At 44.2% G+C, this 27,203-nt stretch overlaps 1 protein-coding gene across 4 annotated transcripts; it reads right to left on the reverse strand.

The window, feature by feature from the left end:
* Positions 1-319: 319 nt before the first annotated feature.
* Positions 320-24,300, reverse strand: RBL1 (RB transcriptional corepressor like 1). Of its 4 annotated transcripts, none has more exons than XM_027740421.2 (22): positions 24,164-24,300; positions 23,950-24,083; positions 22,845-23,045; positions 21,504-21,568; positions 21,283-21,411; positions 21,012-21,172; positions 20,236-20,285; positions 18,363-18,546; positions 16,749-16,915; positions 14,723-14,835; positions 14,076-14,179; positions 13,429-13,566; positions 11,817-11,981; positions 11,523-11,658; positions 9,638-9,904; positions 8,546-8,727; positions 6,636-6,812; positions 5,138-5,209; positions 4,883-4,964; positions 3,061-3,227; positions 2,472-2,636; positions 320-2,213 (listed from the first exon to the last, which is right to left on the reverse strand). In XM_027740421.2, the coding sequence occupies exons 1-22, from the start codon at positions 24,293-24,295 to the stop codon at positions 2,043-2,045; spliced, it is 3,162 nt and encodes a 1,053-aa protein (XP_027596222.2). In that variant the 5' UTR covers positions 24,296-24,300; the 3' UTR covers positions 320-2,042. The 4 variants fall into 4 exon arrangements, with proteins under 4 accessions (XP_027596222.2, XP_039239753.1, XP_039239752.1 ...); XM_039383819.1 differs by having other exon boundaries at positions 8,546-8,673; positions 9,638-9,907; XM_039383818.1 differs by having other exon boundaries at positions 9,638-9,907.
* Between the last annotated feature and the right edge of the window lie 2,903 nt (positions 24,301-27,203).

The following is a 27,203-nucleotide window of genomic DNA, read 5'->3' on the forward strand; positions in this document are numbered from 1 at the left end:
TCATGGCTGCAGTGCTGGGAGATAAGAACTAGGAGCCCACAGTGAGTCCAACAGCTCACCTATGCTGGAGTCACACCTTTCTCTGTGGGCATGTCACCTGTCACTGCAGGGTTTTCTCCCTTTCTTTGTTTTTTGGTTACTTCATGTAATGTATTACTCACCTTCTCCTCCCAGAAACCACATTGGTCTGAAGCACAAACAGTAAAGAAACCTCAGGAGGAACCTTCAGACAAAACACATGAAATATGATAAATTTAAAAAGAAAAAAAATCCCAAAGAAATTTGAGGGAATATAAAAATGATGGTCTTTGACATTACAGAAAATGCAGACAGAAGGCATTGTTTAATGAATTAGCACAGGGAAACAACAGGAAATATAGCAACATAGGTTAAAATACTTTTTAGTTGTTTATTATAAAACAAAGATTTACATGTGAAGGCACTTTGAAACCGTTAACAAAATTTCCATGTAAGCTATTGTTTCAGCTGTTCAACAAGCCAAAAATATTTTTTCTATCACCTAAAAAGGTGAAAAATTCTGAACTGCAGAAACACTACACTTAAAGACAACTACTAAGGATTTTGGCACCATCAGTTTTCTGGTTTCAGAGAAGGCAGTGACAGTGTGGGGACCAGACACATGAGGAGATGTGCACGTCATGTCAAACGTAAACCAACTAAACTCTCGTCATACAATACTGTGAAAAGACTGACCCTGTTATGTCTGACCATACATTTCCCACCCAGAAAGGCTAGAATCCTCCACTTTTTATCTCAAAATCTGAAGACAAACATTAAAACTTGAATAAAATTAAAGAAACTGAAGAATCGACATGGAATTTAGTCCACTGTATGGCCATTTCCTCACACTGCAGCTCTCCATGGCCAAGCACCAAGCACCTTTTTTTGAAAGTAAAAAAAAAAAAAACAACCAAAAAAACAAAATTCAAGTAGTTCAGAATTCAAAACCAAGTTTGTAAACTTTCTACTCCTTGCTGAGTAGTGTCCCTCACTCTTAGGAATCACTCACACTTAGGAATCAATTTCTCCTCTCTCACTCCTGGCCAGATTCATTGGCTGAGACTGCCCAAAATCATCACAGTGCTTTTACTAACACTTCCATACTAACCTAACCCAGCCAATGAAGTGAGCAGAGCTCCTCAAACAAGTCCTATGTGTAATCGTTCCTTTTTTTTTTTTCAGTTCAGTTACACAGAAACTGAAAATTACAGTGCTGAGAAGTTTCTCTATGGCTCTAATCTTGCCCCAGCTGCTGATTTTAACTGTAACCCGCTTGTAATTCTTCAGGGTGAGCTGCCATCCATATGAAAAGCTTCCAGGGCTGGCTGCTCTGTAACTTCCAATGTGGCAGCACCCCCTGGCTCAAAAGAAAGGGAATTCACTGAACCGTATCTCAGTGCTTTACCAGAGTCCAATTTAAGTCACTGCTATTTGTATTTTTTGATTATTGCCCCATTACTGCAAAGCTGTCAGATCCATGTCACAACCTACACTTTAACTGAAGTTCTGACAGTTCAAAACTGCTCAGCTCTTCCTGAGGCTAAATGATCCATTTTTATTCCCTCCAGTTACTCCACAGAAAATAATGCATAAAATTTCACATTCTTTTAAAATAAGGCACTTTGAAAATTTTTTCTCTAAATATAAAAAGTTTGAGGAAACTTAAACTGAGTTCACTCATTTCTTTACCAATCTGATTCCAAAAATAAAACCAATGTTACTAGAATTTGAGTTACACTCAGAACTCACGATGCTCCCAGTTAGGCCTGAGAACATCCAATATGGCTTTCTACAAAACACTCTTGCTAAAACAGCTCAAAGTTATAGCACAGCATGGCCTTTGGGAATGAAGATCACTGGCATTTCCTACTTAACTATTGCTTTTTGCATCCTGTGGAAGTCAGGTAAAAGTTCAGTGTTAAAGAAACTTGGCAGTTGTCTGTATACAAAGCCAGGAAATAAACAGCACAAGAGCTGTAACCAGCTCCACAGTTTTTAGATCCCAGAGGAAACAGGCAGTTTTAATGATTTGCTCTTTCACTGACAACATCCTGGAGACGTTTTAGAAGAACATCATCATTTTCCTGGCAGAGTCGCTTTGTGGGGGATTCAGTGTCACTATCAATTGTTATTGCTCGCTTCTTGCTCCTCTGTTCACCTTGTTTTATCATATTGTTGATGTCCTTCAAACTCTGTGATCAAGATAAAAAAAATCATGAGTTACTCTGTCTCCATTTCAAACTTGCTCTGGTTTTCAAATATCTGAGAGCAAAAGGTTATTCTGAACCTCTGTGAGTGATGGATTCTACATACATAATTCTACCCTTCAGTGCAAACTGAGAGACTAGATGCATTATAGCACACTAGAACTGCATTATACCACATCCTAATTAGGAGATTAATTAACTCACTCTCAAACTGACGCCTTTCAACCTTTTTTTGCTGTGTACCTTGGAAGGGCTCCCACTGAACCTGTAGAGCAGTGCAGTTCGGGGCGTCAGGCAGGCGCCGTTCTTGTGAGGCGACACGTAAACAGAGTGTTGCTGGGAGATGCGCCGGGGGGACACTGGCTGCTGCCGGATGCTGGGGAATGGGGACAAGGGAGGGGCTTCCATCTGCAAGGGAGGACACATCTGCGTGGGAGCTCAATCACAAGGTGTTTAAGAGCAGTAACTGCACAGAAGGAAAGATTAATACACCTCCAGGTCTTCTTTAGAAGATTTTATCTTGAGAGAGGTAAACAACAGATCAAATATCGATCAAATAACAGAATTAATTGTCTAGATGTGTTACAGAGATGGTCCACAGGCATTTGAGCAAATGGGTGTTCAATCGAGGTAAAGAAGCTGAAACCAGGTTTGCAAACTGAACAGCATCCGCGTCAGTTCTCGAAAAAAGGCTGTTAAAGCAAGTTTTCATACCATTACCTACAACTATCTGACTTCACCCACACCAGGTGAGTGACAGGACAAAATTATTGGCATACGTTTAACTGTCAGGAAAAACGACTGAGTATTCATTCCAAAGTACTTTACTTACCACATGATCCTGGTTTGTGATATCGTACTTCAGTGCAAATGCCTTTACTCGTCCTACATAGACCGCATTGTAAAATTTAATCAGATCTCCTCTCTCCTCTGTTTCCGACTCACTGGAGTTCTCTGCTGCGGATCGTCCAGAGGCACTGGCAGCTTTCACAGCTGAGTCTAACAATGAGAGAGCTTCACATGTCAAAAACTGGGCGCTTCAGAGTCAAACTTACCCTGTCCAGCTAGCAAGAACTTGTCCATAAATTGACTAGTTAACGAGAGGAATTAAAGAAACATGCCTGAGGCAGCAGCAGGGGCTGCTGCAGATGGTTATGAACATTAGGAGAAGCTACCAATCGCTGTGAGCAGGCTAGTGGGTTATGGCTAAAAAGACCAACACCAGCCTTCATTCCAAACTTGGAAATAGCTGTAGCAAGAAACTGTAGCACGACTGAACCCTTTTCCCATGCTTATTTTGGGGAGTGGTACAAAGCCATTAGACGTTCTTAAAACTATGTTTTAAGCAGTCTGACACCTCTCAGCTTTTGGCTTATGTGAAAGTTTCTATTGATCAGCTCAACTCACATCTGCTGCACGGAAGCTATGGCACCATTTGTTCAGGTGTGTTACGTTCAGTGGGAAAAGCTGCAGCCACACAGCAAGTGTATTTCTGTTAATGTTCTTTCTCCCCTAATTAAGCTGAAGTGCTACTGAATACAACCTTCTATGTCTCCTCCTCCATTCTGCTCACTGCCAAGTAAAACAGGGCAGCGCAGAATAAAGTCTCTGGCCATCACTGCACGGAGACAAACATCAAAAGCTCCAGCTGACACCTGTAACTCCATCTGTCTGCCTTCTGTCACAACACAGGCACGTGCTCCTGTAAGCTGGTGTCAAAAGAGCAGGGGTTACTAAACAAAGGAGACACAAGTCTATAAACTGAAGAAAAAGTCCGGCAGGAAAAGCCAATGAAGAACTTTGTAACCAAGTACATTTGTCTAACAAAACACTGGAGCCCAGTGTCAAGATACTCCAAGACATCCAAGAAGTGTGGATTTGTCAGACAGGATGCTGAACTACAGGAGATTAGCACTTTCCTGGACCCTGATGGAATCCTCACCAGGCCTTTAAAAAACAGATTTAATACTCCTTCAGGCAGTTGAATCCCAGCCACAGTGGGAATGTACCACAAAGAAAAAACTCCTAAATTCCACGTGTGTCCTGGCTGCAGATCTGCTCTGCTCATGGGTTCATACATGGGCTCAAGATCTTTTTCACTGCCCTGACATGTCACTCAAAATGGGCACAGCACAGTTCTCATGCTTTTCTCTAATACTGCTCTTACCCTTTTCTCCTCCAACCTAGAGCAAAGAAAATTTCATCTATTTAAAAGAAACCTGAATATAAGAAAATGGTGGTCTTAATAAGTCAGCATTTTTATTTTCTGTTAAATCTTCAGAACAGGTGATATTAAGAAAAAAAAATCATAATATTCCAGGTACTGTTCATCTTCATCTTTCTTTCTTAACCAGTGTTGCTGTCCAAGAAGAACTATAATATCATTGACAAACTAAGAAGATACTTCAACCCTGAGCAACCAAACTTATGGAAAGAAAAATCAAACATTCTTTCCAACTAGGAAGCGTAATTTCCACTTCTATCACACAGGAGAGCTACTGACAAGAGGGTTTCTTTTTCAACATTACATTTGTTCTTCTCTAACATATTTAAAACTGTAAAATTTGCTCCACTTCTTATCACTTGACAGTTTCAGTTCTGTAAAAGCCCACAAGTACATTACTGAAAAGAGCAGATTCCTTTGCTGTACCCACCTTCTGTCATCTCCGTGTCTGGGTCTGCATTTTTGCCCGAGACATCAGCAGAAGTATTTCTCAACAAGACACTCCTATAAACCTACAAGACAACAGGGAAAAACACTCTTGTCAAGGAAAACAAGGAAGTTGAGAGACCAGATGAAATCCATTTGAATGGGAATGAATATTATACTGCATAGGATTTATGAGCACAAACAGTTGAAAAGCCAACTCTGAGATCTGCAGAGAGGAAAGGCAATGCTATTGACTCACATGGCTGTTTGCTTGTGGCTGATTCCTGTAACTTTTCATTATGTCCTGAAAAGTTCTTTCCTCTTTGGTTACCTGGAACAGAAAAGGGTATTGAAGACCAAGTACAAGCATGAAGGCTGGGCTGCTCAGGTCCAGCATGCAGCTTTTTAGTGAGTATTACTATCAGTACATAATTTTAAAATTTAATCCTGGTGATGAGAATAAGAAAACACCAAGGATTTTTCTTGTTCAGGAATTCCTTGTTTCTTAGCCACCAAAGTCTTTTTATTATGATGCTTAGGCATTTTTCTTTTTCGGCTTTTCTTCTAGTGACACTTAAAATTAAAGAAGGGAAATATTATAAAGTCAAAAATGCATTTTGTAAATTTGGAAACCGGACCCCTTAACTTTTCTAAACAGAAAGCAGGCAGGTATGTACACTCATGCAATTTCATCTTGCTTTTGTACTTCAAAATAGCTCACTTGCTAAAGCAGTTTTTCAGCCATACATTTGCAATTTTAACAGCAGATAAGGAACAATTTTTGTAGTAGGGGCCAGGAGAGAATGTATCACAGTCTCTGGCTAAGTTGTCAGGTCTCACACTGCACTGGAGTCAGCACTTGAAAGCCTGTATTATGAAAAAACCCCAAACAACTGGCAAATTACGTGACGCAGACCACTGATACGGAGCACTGACTATTCAATGGTTTTGCTTTCCTGCAGCTATCAGTATTGATGTCAGGTGAGCCTGAGCCACACTGCAGTTAAGAGCACAGGTAGCCACAATTTAAACATCAGTTTCCCTCCACATATGGTGCTCCTCTTTATTTGTTTGTCTCAAGAAAAGGTAATTCGGCCCCAGTGGAAGGAGCCTGGGCTTAGCTTCACCTCCTGAATTTTGTGTCTGAATTAGACTTGATGGACACCATAACCATCAGCTCAAGTTTGAGTCAAACTAATATTCCAGTTTCATAATCCAATTTAACAACACCTTAAATCAAAGCTGGCAAATGGAATAAGAAATGAAGAAGTATGAGTAGCAGACAACCACCTCAATTCCTCAGCCTAGATCTTCAAAACCTAAGAGGATTTTTGGGGAATAGAAACCTTTCCTACATACATTTGCTCCTGCAAACTTCTGCACCTGCCTAATTCTGTAACTGCAATGGATTTTTTGGTTCAGATTGTACAGATCGTGAAGATGACAAACAGGATAGAAAACAAACATGGGGCAATAAGATCACACAGTGCTTTGTCTGCATCAACCAGTGCTCACCCTGAATGTGCTCAGGAAGAGGAGAAAAACCCTCTCAACACACTGGCTGGTTGGTGGGAACTTTTAAGATATGCAAAACAAGGAAAAACACGTACTAGGACTTCGTGCACTTTTTGGAAGGACTTCTTCCTTCCCTCCAGTAATATGACAAGAATGAAGCAATTAAATTGTAAACTCTGAACACACCTGACATTGTCAATTGAATGTAAAATTCCCCGAATTTCTTAAAAACTACACATTACCTTCGCCATGATATAAAAGGCACAGAGGAGGAGCTGGTCCAAATGTCTGTCCTTCATGAGATCAGCACAGTGAACCAACGTGAATTCAAAGCACGTCCATATCTTCCTGCGCAAGTCATTGGAAACATCCAACTTCAAGCACAGGTCACGCAAGCGCACACTGGCCAGGTGATAAACCTGGAAGAGAAAGACACATAGGAAAGAGTGAAGCCAAACAACCTTATCCCACCCTGCAAAAATGAAATGGCTCAAAGCAGAGCTGTTCTAGAAGGACCATGAAGACGACTAGAGGGAGGGAACACTTCTCCTGTGAGGACAGCCTGAGAGGGTTGGGGTTGTTCAGCCTGGAGAAAGACACTGGACAAGGGCCTGGAGTGACAGGACAAGGGGGAATGGCTTCCCACTGCCAGAGGGAAGGGGTTAGATGGGATATTGGGAATAAGTTGTTCCCTGTGAGGGTGGTGAGGCCCTGGCACAGGTTGGCCAGAGAAGCTGTCGCTGCCCCATCCCTGGAAGTGTTGGTGTAGTGGAAGGTGTCCCTGGTCATGGCAGGGGGTTGGAATGAGATAATCTTTTAGGTCCCTTCCAATCCAAACCATTCTGGGATTCTATGATTCAAAGACTGAGTTGTCCACTTTTCAGCTGTTGAATCGCTAATGCTTATAGAAAATCTGCCTAAAAACATTATGCCTACGGCTGCTACACCATATCCCTCACTAATTAATTAGGCCCATTCTTTATGCTAGAGAGCAGAAGGAGGTCATTTTATTTTCACTTGCTCTACTGAACAGGAGCAAGAAAGGAGAGGAAGGAAAAACTATCATTGTGAATAGCATGATCAATGTAAATGAAAGGTCAAAATTTAAAGACAAATTTAAGTTCAAGATTTTAGTTCTCCTTCATAACTAAGAAGAATATATTGCCTATTATTGGTCAAATACATGGCTACAGCTGAAGGTACTCCCTGGCTGAGAGTAAACGTTCCAAATTGCAATGTTCCCACCTGGCAGCTGGCTACTCAATTCTTAATCTGTTCTCAGAGAGACAGACTGTCACTAGCAAAATTAAAGAACCAATAGTTCAGACACAGGATGTGGCTTACAAGTGTTTCCAGAAATTACTTTCTGTATTAAAAAGTACCTTAAAGATCGTTGATTGCAGAATTTTCTAGGTTGTATTTTAACACAGATACCGCCAAAGGGGACACCCTCTAAAAATAACTTCTCTAGTAAGAAAATAGCAGCAAAAAACCAATCTTCTAATATTTTTGAGAGATTAATTTAGGCATATATTCTTTGTAGTCATTTAGACCAAGTTACTCTGCCTCTTCCAAAGACCCCTCATACACTCCACACTGTAAGTGAAGGTAACTAGAAGTAAGTCATCTGAAATTTCTCTGAAGCACAGTCAGTTCTTAACTTGCCCCTTAAATACTGCATTATTTCAAAAAGTTCCTTCTTTCTAGAAACCCCTAGCTAGTGTGTCATTCATCACTGCTTTCTGAGCTCCCAGCCCAGCACGATCAGCACTACCAGGCAGGCCTCAAAGGGGCAAATGAGAATCTCCAGGTGCTGGATCCACAGACACGGGAGAATCATTTCATCTTGGATATGTCTAATTTGCAAATGTGGGAAGCAGTCAAAATAGACAAGAGAAGTAAAATCTAGCAACGTGTCTTTGATAGTTATTTACGGAAGGTCTTAATTAAAAAGTAAAAAAATCTCATGAATGGGAAGGGGAAAACCGGATTCTCTGCAACACTCAACATCTTTCTCCTTCTCCTTTGAGGTATATGCAGATACCAAAGGAAAGGTACATGAAGACTGAAAGTAATGGAAGCTGCACAAGGAGGCAGGTTCCAGCATGGCCACGAGCAGAAGTACAGCACAACTTCCAATAAGGACACTTACCTTCCTGTAGAACAGTGCCAAGGACCCCGTTCTCTTTGGTTTGCTCGCTGCTGACACCTGCACTTCCTGTGCTTGGTTCCCTGGGGGGTGGCAGGAGGGAGCCAGAGCCTCCACTTTACACGGCTGGCCTAAATTAATTGAAATGGGGATCAAGGTGATCCCACCCATTTCATTTGCAATACCTGGAGAGGATACACACACCCAGAAACAAACCAGTTGCTCTCCTCATGCTGCAGAGCTAAACTGCAAACCAAACTCATTTACAAACATTTCATACTAAAAGCATCTCATCTTCTGTACTAGATGCTAGAAAGACTCTATCCCTCTGAGTCTTTAGAAATTATTAAAAATTACATTTCTGGTAAGGTTAAAGGAAGACTATGAATGTGAATGATCATTTCTAAAGTTGTCCGAAAGGACAAAGTTTAGAAGAAATCACAGTTTCTGTACTTGGTGTTCCACTCTTGTGGGGGAGGTGGGCACTCCCTTTTTTTACTATTCTGCAAACCCGACAGCATACCCGATACAGTCCACATTAGTTTCCTCAGTAGTCAAATTCTCTAAACATGAAAAGTGGAGATTTTTTTCTTCTTGTCTTTAACTGTAGACCAAATTTTTAAATTAAAAATGGCTATAAAACTCATTGCTCATGTATCATTTTCAGAAATATTCAAGCATCACCCAACTTTAACAAAATAAAAGTCTCCCAGTATTTTTCTATTGTTAACATGTAACCCTTATCTAGAAATTCCAGAGCCTTTTAAGATTATAACAGACCGAAGTTAAGATAAATTGCAGTAAATGATTGTTGGAGCTGAGAACCAAAGCATCACTTAACCTGTGTAAGGTATAACTGGAAGAAGCACGAACTCCACAACTTTGCTCATGATTCTGAATCCTCAGGACGTTTGCCAGGGATCAGATGTCTCCAAGGAGAAGACGTCAGTATGAACTTCAGCTTTTTTTTTTTTTTGGACAAAGTCAGCATTCTTTAAAAGAGAACAAGCAATACATGCTCCAAGTGCATGATTGGTCTAAGCAGATCTCAAAAGCAAGGAAAACACCTATTAGGAAAGCAGGAAGAATTCGTACCGTGCAGTGGGATCGTGACCTTCTGTCCCACTTTCCCCGGCCCTGTAGTGGTTGTCATGGTCAGCACTGTCTGCCCAGGAGACACTGACACGTTTTCAGCACCAATGCTCGATGCTGGAGCAATTGTCAACTTAGTTCCTTTGGGTAAGATTTTTTCCATCTGTGTTTCTCGGGGGCTGTCATCTCCAAAGAGCCTTCTCTTAGCACTTCCAGCTGCAGGAGAACTGTAGCGCTCATGAACTGAGATTGGAGACAAGGGCTGCATGTCTGCTATGCCAAGGACAAAAAGATAAAATCAACAAAACCTTATGAGCAGCAGCTTAATGGGAATACTTCTCCGGAGAAGGGGAAAGGCTGCCTTCCAACTACACCAGAGTACCAGAGATCTCTTCTAGTTCAGACCTGGTCTCAGAGTTCACTGTTCCCAGGTGATGTGAACGAGATCTACAGTCTGACTCCTTTTGTTTTGCAGTCATCCCAGACAGCACAGTTTTCCCATCAGGTACCACATGGAAGCCGAGTAACCAAACTAATTTGCAGAGACTGAGGAACACACAAGGTCACAGATACTCCAGTCTGCTTAGCAATCAGTAATATTTGCAAGTGCTATTCCTCTGAACACAGTTACCTACAGGAACACTGACCACATTCCCTGGATATGCAGTCTTCTCTATGTTCTGGCTTTCAAGCTCTCTCTACACTGACCTGAGTCCGGTGCCTCCACCCTCACCCACCCCTGGTTCCTCTCAGGCTTTTCTGTTGCTTTCAAATACTTCCTCCAGCAGTAAGGCCAAAGTACACAGCACTAATGTACAGGCTTCAGTTCACAGGCTCTTTGCATTTCTGCCGCAGTCTGCGAAGATACCAGTGGCAGGAGTTTCCCATTTCCCAGAAAACAGAAACTTTCTGGATAATTGGTCAGGTAAGACTGATTGGAGACCACATTCCTAACTCTGCCAAGATGGTTCTCTTGATACCAGGGGCAAATAAGCATTTCAAATCCCCACCATACTCCAACTGAAGTTAGGAGGAGCCTCTGGTACCAGATTCTCATATACAAGGTCACGTCTCACACAGCCCTACCCATATATGACACCATCTCCAACAACAAACCACAACACCTACAGCAACTGCTTGTACATCTCTTTCCTAAGGAGTATTTAGAAAAAAAAAAATCAGTCTTGTCCTGCAATTTGGCAGATAAACACCAAGGGGGACATCACACAAGCAATAAGTCCATGGTGCACCTGCAAGAACATATGGAATATTGTCTGGGAATACAACAGAAGCAGCAATTCCTAACTAGGGGAGTATGCAAAGGAAACAGCAGTGCTGGCACTGCCTCTGCACCCTCACTGTCAGGAGATAATTCTGTGTCAGATCCAGGAATCTGCAAAGAACTGTTCTTCAGAGCAGAGAATACTGCAGGCACAGTATTGCCCTCCCTTCCTGCACCAAAAGTTTCATAGGAAGCCGGAATAAATGCACCAGTCATTTCATTTAAAAAAAAAAGTCACCTAAAATCCAATCAAACTCACTGATAACGAACAAATAAAAAGCCAAAAAAACCTAAAAAAATCTGAACATCAATGGACAACAAGCCATTACATGACAACCCACCTGAGAGTAAGGTCACTCTGGCATCAAACCAGCAGCAAAACCTGCTCCAGTCCAGCAGGGAAGCACCATCACCACTGTCTGCTGCCAGTGAGACACAGCACTGGTTTGACTGGGTGAATCCAGACCTTCCCTTGATCAAATAAGAGGCTTCACAATTCTGAATGCTTAATTCACATTCAAGATTGCTTTTTGCAGTTACAAAGAAGCTTAAAACCCCTCCCCCCAAATTCACACATTCAAATCGTATCAGAAACCTTGAACATACCCCGTCTTAAACTCCCACCAAGATCTGTTCGAACCTCTTTTACTCGAGGATGAATTATGGGAGATAATGGCATCATAGGCAAATGCCCAAGCCCACTTCCTCCATTGCTGGCTTCAAAATTACTGGGAAATATTACCTGAGAAATAAGAAATGTCAGTGTAAGATAACAAATGAATTTCCCTTCTTTGTGCCAATCTATTAATAGAAGATTTTCTGCAGCAACTGTCTCATTTGAACAATTTTCTGTATAAAGCAACAGTGAATTTCCTATGTAAAGGAAAACAGATCACCTACTTCTTCACAGGTTGGGACTTTGTTGTCTGATGCCTCGAGTGCATTCCAGAGTGCCGAGTTCCGAGTCCAGGCAAGACTCTCCAGAATTTGTTCCTCAATGCTGTTGAGGTGCTTCACCATGTCTCTGGAAAGTCCTTCCTCAGACCGAATCAGCACTTCAATGACCTGATGGCAATCACACACACCCCCCAAAGTCACGTGGCTCATGTTTAACATTATCAGACTGTTCTTTATTTCACGACCCTGTTTGAAACTTCAACAAAGAGTGCTCCAGCCTTCTCCTTGTATCTTCATCTTCCTCAGCCCTCTTCTGATCCCCCTGTTTTTAACCCCCTTTCCCAAAGGCAACCCAGGAGTCAGAAGTGGACAGCAGATGTGCCATGAATGCAGACCAACCCACTCCAGGGGTTTTTAGGCCCTCTCTTCCCATTGCTAAGCATGCACAGAAAGAAACACTGAGCACACCCAGAGCTCACCATGCAGCACGTGCAGCAGACCTGGGGAGATGGGAACAGGTACAGCCGCTCAGCAGGGCATGTGGCAACCCCAGCATTCCAGCTTTCCTGCCCTTCAAACCAGCAGCCCATTACATGAAGGGTTGAAAATCACTGCTCCAAAGTTTTAAGAAATGCTCAGAACCCTTAACGTGGACAAGTGGGGGTTGAACAGATCCCCTGCAGCATCGTACTCCACCCCCATGCTCCAACACAAAATCCACTTTATTTATTTTACTCCTGTCTGAAGAGCATTCAGACTGTTTTTCTAAAGGTCCAGAAATGGAAATGCCATAAGACTTCCCTGGAGGACTTATTGATATTTTTAGTTATTCCTGCTACAGAAACTAAGCATCTGGAGAACAAAGTTACAAATGTCACAAGTCTCCCTGGTGTGAAGCCTTTGTGACGGCAATTCTTTTCACGTAAGAGCGCTGCAATACACTGAATAGCAAAAAAAATTCAAATCAAACATAAATCTGTTCCACAAAGTTGGGTCTGCACCAGTGCATTTCATTTTGAAGGAGGCTACCAAAAGCCACAGCAATATTGACAGATTTGTTTCAGCTTCAGTACTGCCCTAAGCTGATGAGTGAAGGAAAAAGGGAGAAGAGAATATAAACGAGCTTTTCCAAAGAGTTCCATTTTTTGGTTGCTGTCACCTAAACAGAACTACTTGATTTATTCATGGTAAGCTGTGAGGTGTCCAGCAAAAACTAGAGGCATATGGATAGGTGATAAAAGGACTGAAGTAGTCAAAAAACAAATTACATTGGAGGTGGGGTGAATGTGTTTTAAAAAATGACCAGAAACAGAGTATCAACAAAATATATGCTCGAATGCTTTAGTCTACTAACAGTGTATACAGATTAAGAACTAAAAGTTGATTGACAGCATGTTACAGTTCAGTACCATTTACAAAATGGATTTTTTTGCTTTATATTTCAGCTTCAGCTCTGGCATTACATATTCCAGGTAATATTATTTCAGGACAGCCAGTGCACAATAACATCAGTCCTTCTCTTACCTGATTCCCTAGGGAGGAAGAGCATCACCCTTTCAATCCAGTAACATGCCATTTTTAATACAGATACTGTCCTGAGCCAGGGGCTATTTACCTTATAGAAATAGAAGGGCCTGAGGTCAAGCACTTCAATGATCCAGGGGAAGGTGCGAGGGGAGCTGTAGGCGAAGAGCACGATCTCCAGGCAGCACGCCATGAGGGAGCGGTGGAACAGATCCTGCTCCAGGAGAGCCTGAGGAGACACAAAATGGCAGTGGTCTCATGCCGGGGAAATGGAAGTCGGAATTTTGTGAAAGAACCTGCTTTTTTCCACTGTTCACAACCTCCTCTTTTTTACAGGGGAATTTAGAAGACTAGATGTAGAGTAACAGCACCAAACCCACCCCATTTTGCATACCATGGACAAATCAACTGGCCTCCTTATTGTGCACCACAAAGCAGAGCAAATGCAGTGCTGCCTAACATGAAGTATTGATCTTGTTCATTGGATCAAGAAGAGAATAAAAGTCAAAAGCTGTGATTCTAGAAGGCACCACAAATTCAGATGGCTCGTTATGCCAGTTATACTGGTTTTAACACTAGAAAAAAACCACATTTAGGCACCTCCCATGTATTTCCCCTTTTAAATATTAACAATATACACAGAGAGCTTTACAGTGCTCTGTCCTGAAACTGCCTGAAGACAGACTCTGAGAAACAGTTACAAAAAGTGGTCTACTCTTCAGACAGTTCTTTACTTACAGTCAGATCCTTCCCATGCAGTCTCCGTGTTTCTTGCACCATTATAGTCTCCAAGATTTTATAGTACAAGATCTCTGCCAGTTTTAATCTGTTTACGGCAAAATCTGAAATTTAAAACCAACAGAGATGAAGTCCAATGCCACTGGCACAAATGGTCTTAAGACTAAACTGAGCAACCTGTCCTGATCCAAGAAAATACCGTGGGTGTGTATGTACACACTTTGCAAACCCAAAAAGTATGTTCAGAAATCCGCTAGGCCCAAGCACAGCATGAAATTCGATAAATGTTTTAAAGGATTACTTAATATTTCTTCTGGTGTAGTTTCGCAATGTCGCAGTAATAACTTTTCTATTTGTATTCAGTTCCCTTTAGATTCTAAAGCCAAGAAGAATGCAAGTTTACAGTTGTTAAGAGCTGCTTTTCCATTATCTCTTGGTTATCCTAGTTCAAACTGCAGCTTTGGGTTTACTCTGTCATAAATTTTTATTTTTTACTGTGTTCTGTTTGACAGCAACAGTTTTCCACTTGGGTATGTTCTGGGATAAAAACAGCTCCACTGCATTAAGTACTTAGACAAGAGTGTATGTATGCATTCTATTTGCCCTGGTTTAGTATTTTGAAACATCCCATGCCTTTCACTCCATACCTATGTGAGAGCCTGGCTGCTCATCTGTTGACTGAGTGTAGCTGCAGCAGAAGGTCTCACCAATCTCCTTCACTCTGCTCATGATGCTTTCCATGGGGCTGCGGGCACAGGACCTGAAGCAGAAGGCAAAGAGAAAGCCTTGTTTGTATAAATTAATACCCAGTTTAAAAAAAACCAAACAAACTCAAGAACAACAACAACAAAAAACCATACCACCAAAATAAAAAGGGAAGCTAATTATACTGGACATTCCTCATCTGCAATAACCTGTATTACCCAGACAGAGGAAAACATAAACCACACAAATATTGTGTCCTTTTTTCCTTTCCTAACAAGGTTAGGGAGGCTATGGAGATCTTGGAACAAATGCAGGAGAAAGGAAGAGCTACAGCAGCACACTCAGGAGAAAAAGGATCTGGTGAGAGCAAGGCAGTAGTGAGGATGCTGCAAAAGGCAACAACCAACCAAATGCATCCACGAGACCACACAAGCCAGGCTCTGTCTGAGGGAGTACAGAAAAGCTTAGAGTGAAGAGCCAACATCTTCCCATTTACTACCAAGACAGAGAGAAACTGGTGAACTTCAGACAGTCACTGTCATAAAAATGGGCCAGAGAATCTCTGCCTAGAGATGGTCTCTCTGAAAGCTTTCAGATCTTCCAGCAACTGCTTTAGAGGACAGTGGTTTGTCACTGATGTCAACTTAAGACAATAAACTATTATGAAAAGCCAGAACTGAAAGCAACTAAGGTTTCTTTGAACAAAGCCTTCTAATTAACTTCGAAGCCGTCTCCGTGGAATTTTAATTTGAAAAAGAAAATACTAAAAAGCACAGAATATTACATAGTCCAAACTACAGTTCCTCCCATTTCTCCCAATCACACAGTACATATCCTAGTGCTTGCTGAACTCACGTCCAGTATGAGCAAAGTACTCACCACAACTCTTACAAGAGGTTTACTCAATTTTTTTCTCATTTTAATATTTACCTCTCTCCTGACAGACTAGTTTATTACTTGGAACAAGCACATTTTTCATTAGAGATTGCAGACACTTTAATGTCTTAATTGCGTAATATAAATAATATCAGTCCTTAAAAAACAATCAAAGAAACATTCAAAACAAACGCATCCTGCTGGGCGGTTGTAAAATTTGAAGAACTAGTGCTACGAAAACTTTCAAAATATACATTAACTCCAAAGATGAGAACTGCAAGTAATATTTTTCACCTACTTATGATGGTTATTTTACAAAAATTACTTTCACACTTCAAATATTAAGTCCTAATACTAAATGTCCATTCTGATTAATAAAAACACATCTGGAGACCTTACACCATAATACAGCAAGGCCCTAACTTGCAGATGTTAAGCAAACACCCATCTTTACAGGTATTTACTATTCAATTACTGCTTTTTATGAGCTAGGCTCAGAGAGGAAAGCAGTGAGCTGAAGAGAGCTCAGGGAACAGCCACCAGAACAACCAACACGGAAAGCACAGCTGCTGCTACACAAGAGATCAGCTTTGACAGTAACCAGGGTCACTGCAAGGCTCATACAACTGCTACAGGGTTAGATTAAGATATCCTGAAGTAGTAGGAAGGAGAAATGGGAAATCTGTACGCTGCTTTTAGTTTTATCTTCCCAAGTTGAAGGCCAACACTATAGCTTGTCGATTCTAACATTTCTGCCCTCCTCCAAAACCTCTGACAACACAGTTACCACATCTTTTATTAGAGCCATACTTGTTTAAAATCCAAATAAACAAACAAAAAAGGCATTTGGCTTTCAAGCAAACAGATAAACTAACACCATCAAAAGTTGAGTCTCCATTAATACAATGGTGGTGACAAGTCAGATGGGGGTGGTGGTGTTCAGCCATCCTTCTCCAGATGAGATCATCTAGAAAACAGATCTTTCAACAAGAAATACTACAGAAACACAGACCTAAGTACTCTGCACCAAACAAAAAAAGCCAGAAGGTCAGTTCCTGTGTGTATGAGAGCAGCTGAAGTGGACACACTCACTCAAAAATAGCTGTAAGTTGTTCACTGGGTGCATTTTTCAACCCAGCCACCATGTTCTGCAAGCGGCTCACGCTCTGCGTGGCTGAAGCCACAGGAGTGATGACACCTTCCTTTTCTCGCAGATATCGTCGGCCAGTCAGGGGAGTTGAAGGTGCAAATGATCTTTTCTGTCACACAGAGAAAGATAACAAGTAATCAGCCAACAAAACAGTTTCAATAACCTTTCAAATGAGCATCTCCTGCAAAATCCCTCCAAAGACTAAAATTACACCACCAGTACACTATGTGAGGGTTCATCAAACCTGCCAGCTCAGAACTGACTGAAAATGAGCCAAAGTTTTCCCAGGACTCTATAAATACAAAATATAACAAATCTTCATGCAGATGAAAATTAACTCAAAGGGTTTTAAAAAATAAAATACAGTAAATCAAGACCTAAAATCTTAAAGCCTGTAATTTTTTAAGATCATCTGAACACTGAAAAATACAGGATAAGGAAGAGGAAGCACATGCTTCCATTCTCAGTCCCTGACTGCATTAGCTGTGTGACACAAGGAGTGGGTGGCAGAGGTGCCCAGGAGAGGTCCACAGGAAAATATTCCTTGGAAAATGCTGTCCAGGCAGACCTCGAGCCTTCCTTTATCCAAAGGATGATGCAGCACCGAGCAGATGGAGCTGTGTGGACTGCACTTACCTATTTGTATCCTACTCTCTGGAAGTGACACAGTTTTTGGATTTAATTATCAGAGCAGACAACATTCTGATGATACACAGCAAATAATGAGAAAAGGTTAAGCCTGCAGCCATTATGCATTAATAGCAATATTGTTATATTACAGAAACTGAAGCTCAGAATTGCTAAAACCCACTCCACATCCCTGTCTTTAATTTGCCTGAATACGAAATACACTTATACTCGGCAGAAAAAGCTAAGCCATAGGATTCACTTACACTGCCACTAGCATCTTGGAATAAGAATTCTTATTTTTTAATAGACAAGTAAATCAAACAGCATATGGTTCTTTCACACATCCAGCACTATTTTTCTCCTTATCCAAAAGTAATCAAGCATCTTCCTGCATGCCAACTTCATTAAATACATCGTACATTTTTAAATGCAGTGAAACATTTACTCTGTTAATAGGCTACTTTTTGTAATGAAGAGACAGTTTGGTGAGGTTTATGCTGTGAATGTTATTTTCTGCAGAAGAATAAAAAAGATGATCTTTCCTATCCTAAGAAAGGAAACACTGGGAAAACAAAATAAATGAATCCAGTGTCAAGGTTTTGTGGCATGATTATGGAGCTTGAACAAAACTGTAAGACCTATATATTTAGGTATTACCTACGTACAGGTTTTTCTTGGACAAAACCAGACTAAACACATGAAAGTGCTCTCACCCAGTTTAAGGAATAATTATACAATAAATTCCACAGGAAAGACATCACCACCATTTCTCCTTAGCAAGACAGTACCGGAGCCTGCAAACGGCATTCACCACCTTCCTCTCAGGAAGTTCAAGAAATTCCAAGTCTCCTCAATAATTCAAAGTGTGTGTAAGGATGGGAAAACTCCAAGTCCTTCAAGTGAGACTGATGTGTTAAATGAATCACCTTTTCAAAATGCTGCTGCAGATGACACTCTGTGGGAGCTCGTGCTGCTGTTTTCTCTACTAGCCCATCTGCAGGGAATTTTCGAGTGCCAATTTCTTCTTCAGCATCAGCTCCCAGGAAAACTCTCTCATCAAAATCACCCACGGTCAGAACATACTCTTCATACTCTTTATTCAGTGCTTTGCTGAAAGAGAAGCCCAGGTTTGATATCAAAGGTTTAACTGTTGAAGAAACAAAGAAGGCGCCTCTGGAGCGCGAGTACAAACTCACACCAACACGGAGTCAAAGTGTTCCATGCTCTGGGCAGCAGTGCTGCTTCCACCTCCCCAGGCAACCTGCCTGGGGTCAGCCCTGCCTGCCTTCGGACTGAAAGCTCTCCAGGACCTGCTGCAGGGACTATTCTTCCTCCTAAGTGACCACCAACATTTGGCTCTTAGTAAGAAGAGGAAAAAAATCCAACTCTGCTTCTACCCCAGTTGTGAATAAACCAGTGTGGAAGTGCTCAACTGATCAGAGGTTAAATCTGTGAACACACAGAGCACACCAATGGGAGCTGCATTCACCTCCACTGGATTTCTGGTTTTACCACTCCCTAGCCCATAATTTTTCTAATGGTGCAGCAGAAGGGACAGGGAGACCAAACAAATCCTCCACCCTCTTTATTCCAGCTAACCCAATTGGAAAACAGAAATGTTTAATCCCACCAAGGTTGCAAAGCTTTAAATTTACACTTAAGAAATGGAATGGAACTTTTGGATAAAAATCAGAAATGGCTCACATCAATAAATCCTGCCTGCAGCTTTTCCATGGGCCAGGAATGCAGTTCCAGCTACCACTGAAGCAGACATATTAGTGGAACATAATGTAATCATGACAAAAGTAACTCTGTGATCCCACAGGAAACCTGACTGTATCACAGTTTCACTTTCCCCATGTCTTTTAGGGAAAAAAAAAGAAAGTGGAAAACAAAAAAAGAAAAAAACAACTATGGAAGGTTTGGACAAAAAAAACCCCAAACCCTAACAGGCTTCCATGCTTCTTTTAAATGTCAGGCTACTTTCAAAAGAACAGGGACTACTGTATGTAAGACTATTAATTTTTAAGTAGAAATACTAAGAAAAGTTGCATATTCAATGGATCCCAGTTTATACATGGGTTTATATCTAAATTGAAGTGTTATCTACACTGTTAAAACAATCACGTCTTATCTCAAAATTCCCAAAAAACCAACAAGTTAAGAGCTAACCTAGCAAAAAAAATTAATAGGTTTTTTGGCAAAAGGCAAAAACCCCCCCAAACCGTAAGGGATCCAGAACAAAGCAGCTGCTGTTCCTATTTTGCATTTAAATTAACCTTCAGAAGTGAATTCAAAAAGTTTCTGAAACAATTACACTCGCCTCCCACAGAAACACTACACCTCTTTTGTGGTTTTGCAATTGTTTCTTCTTTTTCTTTGAAGTCCTTCTGCTGCATCCACAGATTTATACGCTCAATTAGAGACTGACAAATGAATTTAAACACTTCCCTACCTGGGCATAATATGTGTACAGAAATACATCCGTGCACGTCAGAGTCAAGGCTTTGATTTGTATTAGATTACTCAAAGGTTAGTCACCAGAAAATCAGAGCAAGCACCAAAAAACCTGACAGCAAGGAAGAACCTCTGCAGCTTGAACCCTTGACATTGGCCACATCTTGGAACGAGAAAGCATTTCAGCATTTCAGCCAGAGAGAAGCTTTGGTGGTCAATAATCAAAAACCCATTAGATATGGTAAGATAAAGAAACAGGAAAACCTGAGATTTAGTACACAAAGGCCAGTGCTTTAGACATGAAACCGAGCCCCATGATTAAGAACAAAAGCTGTAACTTACCTATTTTCTGTAAAGTTGCAGAGATCCAACAGACAATCTCCTTTTAAGATCTAAGAATAAAAAGCAGAAATATCTTACGTAATAAAATCAAAACTGTTCCAATTGTGAGGACATGATGGTTTTAGTCAAAAAGGAAATGAGACTGAGGTGCATAACTGGACTTTTTTGGTTTTTTTTTTTGCCTAGACCAAAGGGCTACAGTGCCATTATCAAGACAAAGCTCCAGATGAACTCACTCTTCAGACACAGCTCTATAATGTAGTATCTGTTCACTGCCAGGTTAGGGACCGACCTTACAAACAACTACACAGAAACTTCCAGAGCTTGGAAAACATTTCCAGGATCAAAACTAGACGGAACAGTTCATACACCTGCGACCTCAACCTCTTCCTTCCAAAGCATTTTGCTCAACTTCAAGACAAGCAGCAGGACCCACACTACCATAACAGACATCCCATAAAACTATTTCACAAGGAGATCACATTTTTTTGCCTGAAGAAAACACCGCCTTTAATAATTCAGTTTCACAATGCTGAGAAAGGAAAGCAAAGGTTCTCCACTGACATAAAAAGCCAAAACAGAGGAAACCTTACAGCACACAGCATTAAAAGCTGAGAGTGAATTCTGTTCCTGCTAAAATACAGACAAAGAAAACCTGAACCAGCCCGAGTTCCTTTGCTCATTTGCACTCTTCCCTGAGGAATCCACAGGACCTAAATGGTCTTGAGAGTCATCATGGGGCACCACCATGCACTCACAAAACTAGGGAGATGTACCTTCCTATCAAACAGCTTTGCAATGTATGGTTTAAAGTAGTGTTCCTTTATGCCTTTTGCTTCTACCAGGAGCCCGTCGTGCAGCTCACACAGCGTGGTAATGATGCAGGGAGGGTCTTCAGAGGCTTTGATCTCCGGAGTGTGGAATTCCACTGGTAAGCCTGAGAACAAGGAGGGGGGGGGAAAGACAACCAACCTTCAACTTCATTTCAAATGAACCAAGAGAAAAAGAAAATCTCATTTGATTGTAAATCATCTTTCCCCACCATACCTTTAAATGATGGATTTAGCAAATCTCTTCTGTTTGGACACAGAAGGGCATTGGCAAAAATCAGGTCCAAGCAGCACAGAAGCAAATGATAGGAATTTACTAAATCATCTCCAATCATACGGAAATTACCTTGAAGAGAGAGCACATCACGTCAAGCAACACAACAGAAGTTCACAGCTGGGAATGTATCCAAATCATGCAGCTAAAGCAAGCAAGCCTACCCTTAGTGTACACAAAGAGAGTCCAGCAGAAGTTGAAGAGATCTTTGACACTGCATGGTACCCGCCTGGCAACAAGGAAAAGTGGGGAGAAGTCACTCTTCAGTTCCAGAAAGCTGAACCTTGTTTTACAGTAGGAATTTCATGCCATTTCCCTGCTCAAAGTAACAGCTGGAGCTGTTGTCTTAATTTCACACTAAGGCTCAGTCAACAGCCTCCCACCTGGCTCCACAGGGCATCCTGCACAGCATTCACAACCTCCTGACCCTGTTTCCAAGCCAGTGGCTGCCTCTGACCCTGCCACACTATTCTGCTGGTGTCACATCTCCCACAGAACCCTCCTGCAGCCACAGATGGTGAGATGATAAGGGCTATATATATGCCAGCGATGGTTTTTCCTAAATATTTTACTAAAGCATCAGTCATCCCTTCAGAACACACAATTACAGCTTGTACTACAGCTCAGATGCTGAATCCCATTTGGGGTAGAGATTATCCAAACCCACGGAGCTGGAAGACCAGGGAAGGCATTCCTCGGGACAGCCCACAGAGGAGCCAAAGCCACGGTGATGCTGCCCAATGCTGCTCTGAGGGACACAAAGAAAGCACCCAATAAAACTTCTCCCACTACACTCTACCTGTAGTCATGGAGCTAACTAGAGCATTTTACCAGAACAATTATCCCCCCTCACATCCAGAGAACCCACATGAGCTGAAAAAACACCCCGCAGAGCCACAGCTTGGCTCCCTCATCCCCCGCGTTACACTCTCACTACAAAGATGTCACAGCAACAGCCACACACTCCACAAGGAACACAGACAATTAATTGCCTCCCGTAATTAAGGCAGAACTTCCATGTGTGTGTGGAAGATGACACCACCAAATTTGTCATAAAAATTAGCACATCAGCTGTAACTTCCTCCCTCATCTGGCAACCACAGCAAGGACCCAGCAGGTCACCGCGGATGTAACAGAGGATGTATCACTGTAGCACAGAGGGGTCCTGTCACACCAGCTGCCTGCGCTGTGCCGAGACAAAACACCCCTGGGCCGCTTTACTTATTTCTGCTAAACGTTTAGAGCACTGGTCTCACTGCGCCTTGAAGTTCACCCACCTCGTGGCACCTCTGCCCGACACACACAGACCTTCCCATGTGTGACAGGGAGCGGGATGCAAAGCCCTGGGGACACGAGCTGTCCCCCCCCAGGGTCAGGGCTGGCTCTGCATGTGCTGGGTTTCAGGGTCAAAGAGGCCCCATCTCTTCAGAACTTCATTTTCACAAATCTGTACTGGGTATAACTCTTTCCAGGGAAAAGTCACATTAAATCTCAAAATCTCATACCTCTGTTTCCTGCTTCGCTGCGGCTTGGAAGTTTCTTCATAAGGGTTTTGAAATACATCAAAAAATATTGGTTCAAACTTCTTGAAAATCACAGTTGACACTTCGAAATTTCTCTCCAGCCGCTCCACTCGCTCTCGGAATTCCTGTGGTAGGTTTGACATGTCCATCCACTTCTTCATTTTGCTAAAAAACTGAATTAAACTTTAAAGAAAAAAGAAAGGTCTGCTTTGAGCTTTAACTATCTTCCAAAATGCAACATATTTATTCCTTAATGACTGATTAGATTACTATGTAGATTTACATTTTTTTTGACAAGACTCCCAAACTGTACATATTGTAAGCTTTTTGCCTTTTATCACCCTGGGGTTTCTCCTTGACCCTCTTTAAGGCACAGGAACACTACTTTGATGCAGCGGCTGCCAGCATGGCTGTGCTGGGCAGGGGAGGAGTGGAAAGGAAAAATCACATGCTGCTCTGCATGTGTGGAGGGGGAGGCAGGACAGGCAGCAAAACCACAAACAAGCAAGAGCCGTCAAAGTTACCTGCACAAAAACCTGTTAGTTCTGGGTGTAATTAATTGGCACTCCCCCTCCAGCAGCTCAGCCGGGAGCGGGTCTTTAAACCGAACGAGAAACATTCGGAGCTCTGTCGTTCCAGCTCTGTCTTCCCCGGTCAGAGCCACAGGGGCAGGGGAGCTGCTGCCGGGGCCGTGCAGAGGGGGAATGCTGTGTTCCCAGAACAATTGGGAGCCGCCAGCACTCCCTTGGGATTTGCCCTGAATCCTGAGTCAGACACGCGTGCTATCGAGATCGCTACGGCAACGCCGAGGTGTTTGCGGTCAAATTAACTACAGCGAGAAACAACTGGCGTGGGTGGAACTGCTGCTCCGACATGGGTGGTCTCCCAAAGGCTTGAAGTTGAAAATTACGTATTTACATCCAATTTCCATCTGTAACACCCGCGGATTTGTTGCTTTCCCAGCTCTGCCTCGGGCGCTGCGATTGGGAGCACCGGGAGCGGTCCCGGGCCAGCGGCTTTGGCAGCGCAGGGACTGACGGGCGCTGTGCAATCAGCCCCGGCGGTAATTAATTAGCCCGGCGCTCACCTGAGGCGCGCGGAGCGCAGGATGCGGGTCAGGGACACGCCGTTCCCCTCCATCGGGACGCTCCCCACCGTGGGCACCCGGCTCCGGCGGCAGGCGACGTACAGCGCGCAGGCCAACCAGTGCAGCGGCTCGCCCTGCGGGCACAGCGGGCACGGCGCTCAGCCGGGGCTCGGCCGGGACCCCGGCCCGGCCCCGCCGCCCCCGCCCCGCTCACCTCCAGGCTGTAGGTGCCCCGCAGCGCCGTGAAGTCCCGCAGCGCCTCGGCCGCGCTCGCCGCGTCCAGGTTGAGGTCCCGGCAGAGCTGCTCGACGGCGGCCCCGGGCTCGGCGGGGCCAGGGCGGGCCATGGCGGGGCTGCCGCCCCAGAGCCGCGCGCCAAAACCGCCGGAAGGGCGGGGCCGCTTCCGCCGGGGGGGCGGGAAACGCGCGGAAACGAGCGGGGTCGGGACAGAGAGACACGGACACGGACAGACACAGACAGACGGACACAGGCACAGGCAGACACGGATATACAGACACACGGACAGACAGACAGACAGACAGATAGAGAGAGAGAGACACAGAGACACAGGCAGACGCGGCCAGACGGACACACAAACGCACAGAGACAGGCAGATCGCGCACAGTAACAGCACATGCAGAGCACACAGACGCAGCAGAGAGCAAACGCGGGCACAGCGCACACAAAGCAAACATGTCACTCGCTGTCACGCGTGTCACAGCGGTGTTCGCGCGCGCGGCTCCGGGAGCCTGAGGCAGGAGCGGGTTTCGCCGCGGTCCCGCAGCGCCCCGTGACCCGCGTGGGGTCGTGGGGCGGGGGCAGGTGGGCTCCCCCTCGCCCCCGCAGCGCTCCCGTGTCCCGGGGCACAGCCCCGCTGCCATCCCGGCCGTGCACTGACCAGCGCCGATGGCCAGAGCCCTCCTGAGAGCACCAAGTGTCCCCGTGGGCAGCGGAGCAGCTCCCGCAGCCCTGAAGGGGCTCGGGTGACGCAGCGCTGGTTCGGGCACAGGGAACACGGCTCTGAACCCGCGTAACCTCGGAGGACACTTGAACCACCATGCTGTGGTGCTCCCCGAGCCAGCTGCTGCTGCTGGGAGGGCGTGGGACAGGGAACACACGGAGCAAGCCCGGAGCGAGCGCGGGTGCCCAGCGCGGGGCTGGACCCGCACCCTGCTCCCCGGACCTGCTGCTCAGAGGCGCGTCCCGGAGCCGCCGGCGGGACCCGGCCGCGGTGCCCCCCGCCCGCTCAGCAGCCCCTGCCGTGCCCCTGCCCCACACACACATCCCAGGGCTGGTTTTCTTGAAAATGTCCGTTTGCAAAGCACAGGGATCAATTCGTGGGATCCACAGGCCGGCGGAGGCGGTCAGTCACCGAGAACCAGCTCAGCTCCGTGTTTTCCACGTTACTTTCCACGAAATGTTACTTCCCTTAATCCAACACCTAAATATATTTGCGAAAAGATTTGCTATAAGAGCATGGAAAACTGCCTGCTCTGAACAGCCAGGAAATGTGTTTAATTTGGGATAATGAGGCTATGAGTCCCGCAGACTTATTTATTCCTTCAGGACCAGAGATTTGCCTTCCTTGGGGTGAACTGAGCTTTGCTTTTTGTGCATCCGTTCCTCTATCAGAAATTTTTGCCCTTTTCTGGGGAAAAAAAGAAAAGTCACTGTGAAGTTCTCCTTTCAAATTTTGTCTTTCCAAATGATACAGACAATTCCTGTACAATGTCTCCCTGAACAATTGTGCTGGCAATACAGCACAGCCAGCTGAAAAACCTGACAGCCAATGCTTGGCAGGAGCCCAGAGACAGGCTGGAGTATCTGCCACAGCTCCCACTCCCCTCAGCTGCTCCTGCAACAAGTCCAGGTCGCTGAAATTCCTTGAAACCCTCCAAGGGCGTGTGCTTGCATTCAGCCAGGCTGGGACTGGGATTGAGTTCCAGGCTAAACCAGTAACATCCCATCCCACCCAGACTACTGGCAAGTGGAGCCAGGTAGTGGTGCTGTATGGAGTTGTTCCATGAATTAAAATCCCACTGGAGGGTGAACGAGGCAACACAGGGACTGCAAACGATTTTCTGCTGGGCTGGAGATCTTGCATTGTTTAAACCTTTTGGGGTGAAATCTGAATTCTACAGGAATTAGTTCCACCTTGGCACTGCACCTCCAGCCACCCCTGGGTGCACCATGAAACCACCAACACCCCAAAAAGCCACACGGGAGGGTGAGCAGGATGTTCCCAGGCCTGGTATACAAGTGTATAGGGCACGATGTGCCAATAGATGGGAAGGGGAATGAGAGAGAGGCCAGATTTCTCTTCCTCCAGTTCTCCAGAGCTGCTGCTCTGCAGGCGGCTGGGCTCCTTCCCTGGCAGTGCTGCCCATCTGTCCAGTGCCCATGGCTGAGCACCGGCGCCGTGGGCAGCTCTGCACTGGCACACAGGGTCTGAGGCACTCGGGGACCACAAACGGTGCCTTTATATGTGGTACAGTGCCCAATATTTCTTTGAGGTTGCAAAAATTGAGGAGAATTCATGGTCTTGTGACTCAGCCCATGCTCCAGAGCCCTGGGACCAAAGTGGCTTCCGAAGAGGCAGAAAACAAAAATGCACTGAAAAGCTCAAGTTTTCTTCAATGCAAACCAAGTGTCACTAGAGAAATTGCCCTCTGCTCACTGCTGGCTAAGATTTCCAACCCCAAATCCTTTCTTGTAACTGTAAAGAGCCCAGTCTGCACTTGGGGCAGGTAAAGCTCCCCCATCCACAGGTCAGTGCTGAGGGAAATCCTTCCCCATTTTTTGTGACCATAAAGGGAATTGGAGATCCTGTCTAAATGTGTCATGAGACATCTCTGTGTCCCATCAGATAAAAAACAGACAGGAACTGCTTGGGGCAGGGGTGTGTGGGGCTGTGTGAGGACTGTGGAAGTCTCTGGGCTTCCACCCAGCCTCTGGACAGAGCAGGTCCCCTGTACATCCTCTGTGTTTAAACTGGCCCTGGGATCTTGCAGGACAGCAAGTTAACTCCCACAGCACAGTCAGTTAACCCCCAGGGCACTGTGTGAGAGCCGGGGTGCAGCCCAGTAACCTCCTCCTGTGGCAGGAAAAGCTGATGTGCCCACTGCGAGCAGCCCTTCCCCGGAGAAACGCACGGGGCACGGAGAGCAACCCTGAAGCAGGGAGCAGGCCACTGGGTTTGACAGCTTCTCAACGGACTCATGCTGAGAAAAAGGCAAGTCACGTTTATCACTGAG

Source organism: Pipra filicauda, unplaced genomic scaffold, assembly GCF_003945595.2.
Source record: "Pipra filicauda isolate LSUMZ 115617 unplaced genomic scaffold, ASM394559v2 scaffold327_size997775_pilon, whole genome shotgun sequence".
Lineage (NCBI taxonomy): Eukaryota > Metazoa > Chordata > Aves > Passeriformes > Pipridae > Pipra > Pipra filicauda.